The 10886-nt window shown below is 44.3% G+C and overlaps 1 protein-coding gene across 1 annotated transcript; it reads left to right on the top strand.

Moving 5' to 3' along the window:
• Positions 1–683: 683 nt before the first annotated feature.
• On the top strand, positions 684–1417 carry LOC132520237 (olfactory receptor 8K5-like). The gene is given in 2 exon segments (XM_060149029.1): positions 684–780; positions 783–1417. Coding segments are annotated over 2 exon segments (732 nt in total).
• Positions 1418–10886: the final 9469 nt, after the last annotated feature.

The following is a 10886-nucleotide window of genomic DNA, read 5'->3' as shown; positions in this document are numbered from 1 at the left end:
CCATGTTATTCAAATTATGTTCCTGCTCTTCTTCTCCCTCTAGCTTTTATAGATGAATGAGTGTAAGATGTGTCTCCACCGGATATTTGAAGCATTTGACGCAGTGTGTGGAGTGTGTGTGTGTGTGCATGGACGGGATTCAGACACAAATGTGCAGAGAGGTGAGATTTTCCCAAACAGGAAAGTCTCTGTGGAAGCAGCAAAACGTGATGTGGCTTTTGTATCAGAGATGTACAGAATCTTGGAATTAGAATGTTATTTGAGGGCCAAAGACTCCCAGACCATGCGCAGTGCAGGAATTGCACCTGTGGCATCTTGACAGACAGCCTCTGCCCGAATCCTCCAGGTGATACACTCACTATTTCCTGGGGGAGCCCACTTTGTGCTCAGATAACTTCAGTGGTTATGACACCGCAGAATGCATTTTGGGACTCAGTAGAGCATAGGTCTGTCTCGCTGTAGAAAGAAAGCAGCAAGAGGCAGAGTGACAGGTAAGGAAAGAATTTATTAGTATAGGACACTTGTGAGAAATACAAGTGGTAGGCAAGGGAGTGTCACCCCGAGAGCTTACTGGGCTACAGTTTTTTGTTTTTTTCTGTCTATACATATTATACTTTATTTAGAAGATACCACAAGGAAGCTAATAACAACCTGTTTCTTTCCAGAAAAGCTAACTGGACTAAATGGGCCAACAAAATCTATCATCACTGACTAAATTCATTCTGATGGGAGTCACAAGGCATCCTGAGCTGCAGGCCCCACTTTTCGGGGTCTTCCTCATTACTACACAATCACAGTGGTGGGAAGTCTGGGAATGATCATCTTGATCCAAGTGGATTCCCACCTACACACACCTATGTACTTTTTTATCAAACACCTGGCTCTCATTGATCTTGGTAATTCTACTGTCATGTGTCCTGAGATGCTGGTAAATTTTGTTGTGGATCAAAATGCCATTTCCTATCATGCATGCACCACACAGTTGGCTTTCTTCCTTATGTTCATTGTCTTGTCAGCCATGGCCTATGACTGCTATTTGGCCATCTGTAACCCTCTGCTCTACAATGTTATCATGTCCCAGAGACTTTGTCATGTGCTGATAGGCATTCCATACCTCTGCAGTACCTTTCAAGCACTAATGTTCACTATCAAGATTTTTCCATTGACTTTTTACAGCTCTAATGCCATCAGTCATTTCTACTGTGATGATGTTCCCTTGTTACTTATGCTGTGCTCAAATGCACAAGAAATAGAATTGTTGGTCATACTATACAGTTTTATAATCAAAGGAAAAGTGAGGAGGGGGAAAAGACCACCTTCCTCATTTTTGAATAGACATCAAACTTCCATCATCAGCTCCTCCTCCACGTTGGATGGGGGGAGTTTTCTTTTTCCTACTTGGTCATACTGGGACTGACTGTCATGGCGCTATGGAAATGGGCCAAAAGGTGGTAACATACTAAAATATGGTAAATCATCTCAGGTTTCAGTATAATGTCACCTTTTCCCTATATTTTTGTTTTTAGTACGTGCAGAGAAGCATGTCCTAGGAATCGATAACTTACGGACCTCACTGGGCAGGATGTGGACCTCATTCCACCATTGTTTTATTGTTTGAGGAGCATGTCTCATGCTTTTGTTGCATGGTTTTCTTGCTACAAAAGCATACTTTCTTGAGTGATGATTAACTTACAGGGGTCTCCCATACTTATTTTCTCTATTTACAGTCCCCTAGTGAGATTAACTATTTAATCACATATTTTGTCCCTTTACTCTGTCCCTATCAGTTAAATATCTATTCTGAGTATTAAAATGAACTTAATAGTTTCTAGTCCCATCTTCCAAAGTCACAGAGAATGAGTCCCTTCTCACTTTCCTAATGATTGTTCTTAGGGTGCTTGCCCAAGTCAATCAGATCCCTTTCCTGCCCTGTCTTCTGTCCTCCTGCTCATGGAGCAGCATGGATGGATGGAGTGCGTGTGTGTGCATGTGTGTGTGCATGCACACACACATGTACATACGTATTGGGACGTGTAAGGGAGGGAGGAGAGGAGAAAATTACAGCAGTTCTGAATTTAAAACCATGTAAAAACCATGTGAAAGGGGGAGTTGAAAATTAGGCAGACCACACTGCCCAGGACATTATGTGCCAAACTAAAAAGGTTGGGCTTTTAGGTAGGAGAGTCATACAGCCTGATTGGCAATTTAGAAAGATTATTCTTCCTATATTGCAGAGGAGACATTTGCAGGACCAGGACAGGAAAGGCCCATTAAGAAAATACTGTAGGAATCCAAATGAAGGATGATGAGGTCTGATCAAATCAGAGCCACAAAGATGGAAAAGCAACGACACGTTCAAGAAGTGTTCAGGAGAGAACTAAAGACTTGGTGATGGATGTAGACTTTGAGGTGGGAGGGAGCAGAGATGATGCCAAGGGGTGGTGGGACAGGCAGCAGATGGAACATCTCCAGAATCCTGCCACTACCAGAAATGTTCATTCCAGGGCCTCAGAACCCTCCCAAAGGAGTCTCTGCAGAGAGAGAAACGATACATTAACTGCAGGAGTTGGCAAGGAGTGAGGAATAGGAAACACTAATTACAGGCCAAGATAATTAGCCAGCAGGTCTGGGATCAGCTGCATGTAACCTCAACTCATCTGCTCCTGCAAATGGCCAAGGGAGGATGCGAGGGGAAGAGTGTGGGCAGGACATTTTGCAAATGCTAAGGGAGCAGCTGAGCGCAGACCTTGGTGACATGAGTTTGATATGCTTGGCACTTCGGCTCTGGTTTCTGGGACCCTTGGGGTGCCAAATGCACTGTAGCCAGCTGGCCAGTTGTCCAAATGTCACTTATGCCTCTAGGCCTCTAATTACCAGGCTCCCCTTTAGCCTTATAGCTACACTCCATTAGGGGCTTGCTGGCCACATGCACAGGAAATGGATTAGAGGCCATTAGACCATCCAGGTTGAAAAAGGTCAGGTCTTGCCTCCTGGGAGAAAAGCCTAAACTCCAGCTTTGTAATGTGGTGCTTGAAGCCAGAGAAAGATCTCAGGACTAGGAAAGAGTCCCAGCCCAGCTATATGGGCTTGAGCAAGCAAATGGTTTCACTTCGCAGTTTTGGTTTGCTTATGGGGCATAAATAAGCAATGTTCCCGAACATCGGATGATATCAGAGGCAGGGGCGTATGCATCTCCAGAGCTGTTGCTACTGTTGCTGATGTTAACTGCTAACCTGAATGTATAGGCGGTGGACTGGGAGTGAAGAAACCAAGGTTTTGGTCCTATTTCTGCTAGTGTGCTGTAGGACCTTGGGCAAGTCACTTCTCTCTAGGGCTCAGGTTCTTCATCTGAAAACTGAAGGGATTGGTCTAGCTCAGTGATTTTTAACCAGAAATGTACACTAGAATTGCCTGTAGAGCTTCTTAAAAGTTCAGGTACCCACATCCCACCCTGTTATGTTGAAGCAGATTCTCAGTGGAGAACCACTGGAATGGATGGTCAGGCGCCACCTGCGCCCCACCTCTGCCTACCTGCTCCCCCCACACCTGGAACGACTTGATCCTTGCCCTTGGGATAAGCCTCCCCACAGCCTCCAGCACTGATCCTGTCCTCAAGCTCTGGATCTCGGCCTCAAGCCCCCGGTGCTGAACTGTCTCTGACCTCCTGATTTAGTCTCAACCCTGAGCCCGAGCCAGCTGCCGAGATGTGGTCTCACCTCGTTCCCTGAGGGAGCTGCACTGCTGGGCTTGTCCAGCAATGACTGGCAGAGCATTGTTTTGCTTTTCTCAGCATCTGGGGTCCCATCCCCCAACTCCAGACTAACGGGAAGAGGCCTGCTATTGGATGAAAGATTGCCTTGCTCTGGACCACCTTCTAGGAGCATCAAAATATCCCCTGCTGTTGGACCCCTCCTGTGGTCATGCCACACCAGTTTCCATCTGCCTCACAGAGAAGCCCACTCCCATCCAAGATCCGTGTTGGACCCTGTGATGTGGCTTCCTTCCCAGGACTGCATGTGGCCTGTTGCCTGACCAGGCAGGTGGCACTTTCTGCCTTTAGTGTGCCTTAGGCCTATGGCTTCATTCCTTTCCTATTTCAACCTGATTTCTGCTCTGTCCAGCTGCAGCTGTGGTCATTTTAATGAGCTCTGTCCCACCATGTGATTTCAGTGATTTCTGATATCCCTCCCAGCTGAAAAGTCAGAACCAGGGAGGTTGCGTTGGACCTGGTCTCTCTGGGACTGGGTTTCTCATCTGTACAAGAGGAATGTCAGCATCTGCCTTGTAGAAGCACTATCTCTTACGCAAATGCTGCTCGCCATCTATGAACTGAACTAAGTCCTACTCATCCTCAGGCCTCAGACCTTAGACGTTGCTTCATAACGCAGGTCTCTCTTAACAACACTGCCCCACCACTGTTGTGTGCTCTGATGCAACCTGTACTTTTCCTTTCAACTCCTTAAACTCATGTAATTGTTAATTACACACTTTGAAGTCTTTCTCCCCTACTAGGTCATAAGGTCTGGGAGGGCAGAAACTGCCGTACTCACCAACATTAAACCCCCAGTGCCTGGCACAGAGAAGACAGGGGACGTGTCTCATGACTGACAGATGAGACATTGGATGTGCCTTGTCACAGAGCAGGTGCTCAGTGAACATTATCCCTCCTCCCTGCTCCTAGAGAATACCACTGAGCCAGTCCCAGGATGTGAGCACCCACCCAGCACAGGGGAGCACCAGGGCATGGCTGACCTGGTTCTTGGGGTCCGTGCTGGCCTTCCTTCTGGGCCCTGTGCAACCTGCCACCCTCGCAGGAGCCACAAACACCTAGAAGTCTGGTGAGAATGATACGCATAATTCCCAACATCAAAAGAATCCCACCTGAGGATCTTTATAAAAATACCTGCACCTACACCCAACCCATAGATACTTTGTTTTAATTCATCTGGAATGCAGCCTGGGCTTTGGTATTGTTCAATAATCCCCCAGGTTTTCCCTGTATGCAGCCATGGATGAGAATGATTGGTTGGGTTCCATCACCATTTTCCAGATACGAAGGTGAAGCACAGGAGGGCAAGGAATTGGCCCAAGAACACAGACAGTAGCTGTGGCATAGCTGGATGGAGCTAGAACTCCGAAGACCTAACTTTCCACCACGGCTCCTCCCACTGTACCAAGTAACAAACTGAAATTCCCTTTATCAATTGCAGAGGCAGCTTTCCTGGCATCAAACAAGGCTGCGGGCAGAGAGCTTGTTTTTCTCTACCCTGGAAAATCTGTTATTAAAAGCTTGTTTATGCAAGAAGGGTATAATTAAAAGTGAATGAATGTAATTCCTTTATCGCAATGAATATTAATTAAAGGTAAACACAGCATCAATATTCATTTAGAGGAAGACAGAGGCTGAAAAGAAGACTGCTTGTACTAGGGTTGTCCATCACATCAGAAAGTAACAGATGACAGGACCCCAATAGCAGAATGTTGCTCTATTTTTCTCACATCCTCTCAGATTTAGAAGTTAGCCAAAATACAAATCTTTTGTCAGGTTGGGCTCCATGACCAGGCACAATTGCATGGGCACAGCCCTGTCTTATTCAGGACACACACAGCTCTCAGAAAGTTGTGGGGGTTTTTTTGTTTGTTTTTTTCTGCGGTACGCAGGCCTCTCACTGTTGTGGCCTCTCCTGTTGCGGAGTACAGGCTCTGGACGCGCAGGCTCAGCGGCCATGGCTCACGGGCCCAGCCACTCCGCTGCATGTGGGATCCTCCCGGACTGGGGCACGAACCCGTGTCCTCTGCGTCGGTAGGTGGACGCTCAACCACCGCGCCACCAGGGAAGCCCGTGTGTTGTTTTTTTTTATACATCTTTATTGGAGTATAATTGCTTTACAATGTTGTGTTAGTTTCTGCTATATAACAAAGTGAATCAGCTATATGTATACATATATCCCCATATCTCCTCCCTCTTGAGCCTCTCTCCCACCCTCCCTATCCCACCCCTCTAGGTGGTCACAAAGTACCGAGCTGATCTCCCTGTGCTATGCAACTGCTTCCCACTTGCTATCTGTTTTACATTTGGTAGTGTATATATGTCAATTCTACTGTCTCACTTCGTCCCAGCTTACCCTTCCCCCTCCCCGTGTCCTCAAGTCTATTCTCTACATCTGAGTCTTTATTCCTGTCCTGCCCCTAGGTTCATCAGAACCATTTTTTTTAGATTCCATATATATGTGTTAGTGCAAGGTATTTGTTTTTCTCTTTCTGACTTACTTAACTCTGTATGATAGACTCTAGGTCCATCCACCTCACTACAAAGAACTTGTTTATTTTTATGACTGAGTAATCTTCCATTGTATATATGTGCCACATCTTCTTTATCCATTCATCTGTCGATGGACACTTAGGTTGCTTCCATGTCCTGGCTATTGTAAATAGAGCTGCAATGAACATTGTGGTACATGTCTCTTTTTGAATTATGGTTTTCTCTGGGTATATGCCCAGTAGTGGGATTGCTGGGTCATATGATAGTTCTATTTTTAGTTTTTTAAGGAACCTCCATACTGTTCTCCATAGTGGCTGTATCAATTTACATTCCCACCAATAGTGCAAGAGGGTTCCCTTTTCTCCAGACCCTCTCCAACATTTATTGTTTGTAGATTTCTTGATGATGGCCATTCTGACTGGTGTGAGGTGATACCTCATTGTGGTTTTGATTTGCATTTCTCTAATAATTAGTGATGTTGAGCATTCTTTCATGTGTTTGTTGGCAATCTGTATATCTTCTTTGGAGGAATGTCTATTTAGGTCTTCTGCCCATTTTTGGATTGGGTTTTTTTTGTTTGTTTGTTTTTTTTGCAGTACGCGGGCCTCTCACCGTTGTGGCCTCTCCCGTTGCGGAGCACAGGCTCCAGACACGCAGGCTCAGTGGCCATGGCTCACGGGCCCAGCCGCTCCACGACGTGTGGGATCTTCCTGGACCGGGGCACGAACCCGTGTCCCCTGCATCGGCAGGCAGACTCTCAACCACTGCGCCACCAGGGAAGCCCCGGGTTGTTTGTTTTTAAGCTGTAAAGACTCTTCGTTATGTGGGGTCAGCATACTGGAGGGGCAACTGGCCTCATTGGCCCTCTTGGAAAGAGAAGAGCCAGACTGATAACCAGCTGTGTTGTTCCAGCCCCTGAGCACTGGGACAGTGGCAAAAGTACATCATTTCCCAAGGAAGAATTCCCAAAGCCATGGCAGGTCCCCAGATCTTACAAATCAGACTCAGTGCTGGGTGGGGGAGGACAGGCCTTTTGACAATACAGATTGCCAGGTCTCACCCTGGTCCTACTAAATCAAAATCATTTTGGACTGAAGCTTAGGAATTAGCATTTTTAACAAATTTTCATGTTAATTCTGATTTCTAGAATTTCTAGCCAAGCTGAAGAGCTTTTTTTTTTTTTTCTTTTTGGCCAGGTCAGTTAGGGTCTTAAATCATTTCATTTATTGATTCATTCATCTGATAAATATTTATTAATCATAAGGTACTGTGCTAGCCATGGGTGAAGACAGAGACCAGTACGCTGTTTTCTAGTTCCTTCTGGTCTATCAAGAAAAACTACACATTAGAATTGTAATTATAATACACAGTGATGACTGCTGTCACAGAGGGAGAAATACAATGGCATAAGAGCACAGAGACAGGTGAACTCAGCTCTGAATGGGGAGTCCAGGAACACTTCACAGAGAACATTAATGGAGCACTCATGTGAGTAGCATGTTCTCACAGCAGGGATGGTGTGGAACCTTGGTGAGACTGCTGGAGAATGGACTTAACTGGAAGGCAGAGAAAGTGATGTTCCGTGAGGTTGATGAGTACTAGGTTGTGAAGAGTGTGAATGCCACGCAAAGGCATTTGGATTTCATCATGTCAAAGGGGGAAAGAGATTCAGGAGACTTGACCTACACATTGGTGGGTTATGGTGAGAATTCATTGAGGCACTGCAGGCTTAAATGCCTCTTCATTGCATCAGACTTAGGCTCAAACAAGCACTTGGAGGATTTTAAAAAGAAATACCAAATAGGAGGTTGACATCTACTTAGGAGCCAAGATAGTGTTTACCAGGAGTTGAGAGAAGGAAGCCATGTCTTCCTAGAGAAACCGGGTGTGTGCTGAACAGGCAGGGAGGAGAGAGAAGGTATTTCCGGCTGGGCAAGGCTTGGCACTGGGTCCAGCAGCACTTCTCAGCAAGGGCACTAACCGTTATCATAGACCGAGAAGGCCTTGATAGGTTTTTTTACCTATAGCTGTGTGCAAGCTCCTAATGAGAAGGGGTCATGTTTGGCCACAACAGTGCAAATGGAGCAACAGTGTGGTGCCAGCTCTGAGGACCAGGTGGGGGTGGGCCCTGTACTCATACTGGTCCCATGTGGTACATTTTAAAAGGGAGGAAACACATTCTCTTCTTTCTGAGACTGATCTTATAAAATTAGAGTTCCTCAGCTCTGGAGGGCCCATAGAGCTCCTGCATACCAACTCTTACAGCTCAGAGAATGTCTGAGGGTGCAAGGACCCGCCCAGAGTCACTGTGCCATCTAATCCCACCTGAAGTGTTACCTTTTCCCTAACAGTACCCTCCTCTATTCCCTGGTTAGCACACTCAGCAGCACATTGGAATAACCTGGAAAGTTTTAAAAATATTTATGCCTGGGTCCCACGCCCAGCAATACTGACTTAATTAATGTGGAATGGGGCCTGGGTGTTGAGAGTTATCAACACTACCCAGGTAATTCTAATGTGCAGCAAAGCATGAGACTCACAGCTCCATTCTTACCTTTAAACAGTCAACCAATAAGTATTAGAAGGAAATGAGTGATTCAGTAATTGAGGTGTTAGCTAAGAATGCTGTTCTCATTTTGATGAAGGATTCTTATTTTTCTTTTATACATATCTTGCTGATTTTCCTTTCAAACTCTGAAAGCAATCCACTTATTGCTGCAGTCCAAACAACACAATAAATATATTTTTCTATGATCTAAAACTAAACCATGTCTATATTTTCCCCTATTTATAATGATAAAAATGGTAACCTCCTCTTCGCCACATCATACGTAGGAATCATTTTGCATTTGGGATCTAGCATAATATTGATTTATTTTTTATAGTCAACAACTATTAAGATTTAATTAAAAATTGTCTCTCTGAAATAATTTTCTCTTGTATTCATTTTTCATTTTGCTGGACTATAGCTTTCAGAAATTCTTACAATAAGAGTTGTTGTACAGACTTTGTATTCTAAAATCCTTTTATTTTGACCTTACATTTTAATGTTTATTTGGGTTGTTAAAGAATTCTAGGCTCAAAATTATTTCCTCTCCTAATATTGAAGATATTATTCCATTATCTCTTGTAGCCACTATTGGTCATCAGAAACTTGTTGTTTATCTGATTCTTCCTTCTTTGTAGGTAATTTTTTCTGAAGCTTTTAGATTGTTTTCCTGTTCGTTGCCCAAAATTTCACTAGGATGTGCCTAAGTTTGAATTTTTGTTTTGTTTCGTTTACTCAGAAGCAAGATATCCTTTTTTGAATCTAAAAACATCTTTCTCCAGGACTGGGGTATTTTTTCAAAAAAAAAAAAAATATATATATATATATATATATATATATATTTTTTTTTTTTTTTTCCGTACGCGGGCCTCTCACTGTTGTGACCTCTCCCGTTGAGGAGCACAGGCTCTGGACGTGCAGGCTCAATGGCCATGGCTCACGGGCCCAGCTGCTCCACGGCATGTGGGATCTTCCTGGACCGGGGCACGAACCTGTGTCGCCTGCATGAGCAGGCGGACTCTCAACCACTGCGCCACCAGGGAAGCCCTCTACTATATTTTTGATTTTCTCTCTTTGTTTTGTCTGTTCTCTCCATCTTCAACTCATATTCAATAAATAGATATTGGACTTTTGACTCTGTCTTCCACATGTCTTAACTTTCTCTGAATGTTTTGTCTCTGGGTCCTTCTGTTCTAAAAACTGGTGGAATTGCTCAGCTCCAGCTTACAACACACTCATTTTCTCTTCAGCTATGTCCAATGTGCTCTGCACTCATTGATTTACTTTTTCTTTCCAACAAGCATATTTTATCATTTCTGAAATCTCGAATTGGTACTTTTTCATAATATCTTGTTCTTGTTTCATAAATGTAAATATTAATTACATTTTTCCCCATTTTTATCTATTCCACTTTCTGTTTCCCAGGGAGCTAATTTTTCTGTTTGTTGAGTTTTATTCCCTTCTTATATGATGTTTGTTATCCTTAAATCTTCAGCAGTTCTTAGTAATGTGCTCAACTTTTATTAGAGGTTGCCTTTAATGCCACCTGAGGATGCATTTTCTTTACCAAAATCTGACTCTAGCCCTGTGGTGGAGGGGTGGGATGTGCTGTAGGCAATGAGTTGTGCCTGTGGCCAGACTTCTGGATGTGGGAGCTCCCAATTGCTTCTGGTTGTCGCAGGTACTGCCCTTCTTTGCAGCCCCAGCACTCAGAGGCTCCATCCTGATCTAAGGGCACTCACCCATGCAGCTTGCTGTTGGCTCACTGAAGGGAGGAAGTGGGGATGGATAGCACTAGCAGTGGGTCTTGAGACCGTCAGGACCTGGGGAAGTATACAGCTGATGCTCACATAAAGAGGAAGTGTGTCTTTCTTTTAATTTTATTAGAACTGGGCTCAGAGACAGATGAGGAATATATAGACCCAGCCAGAACTTAACTCCAAGTCAAAAGGACCCCAAACACTCACTGTATTTCTTCTCCTTATTCTAGGAATGTATCTATATCTCTATATAGATATCTATCTAGATATATAGATAGATAGATACAGATATCTATCTGAATATCTATATAAGGTA

Source organism: Lagenorhynchus albirostris, chromosome 5 (genome assembly GCF_949774975.1).
Source record: "Lagenorhynchus albirostris chromosome 5, mLagAlb1.1, whole genome shotgun sequence".
NCBI classification, from domain to species: Eukaryota; Metazoa; Chordata; class Mammalia; order Artiodactyla; family Delphinidae; genus Lagenorhynchus; species Lagenorhynchus albirostris.
The sequence above is the reverse complement of the archived record's forward strand: the minus strand, read 5'-3'. Positions and strand labels throughout refer to the sequence as shown.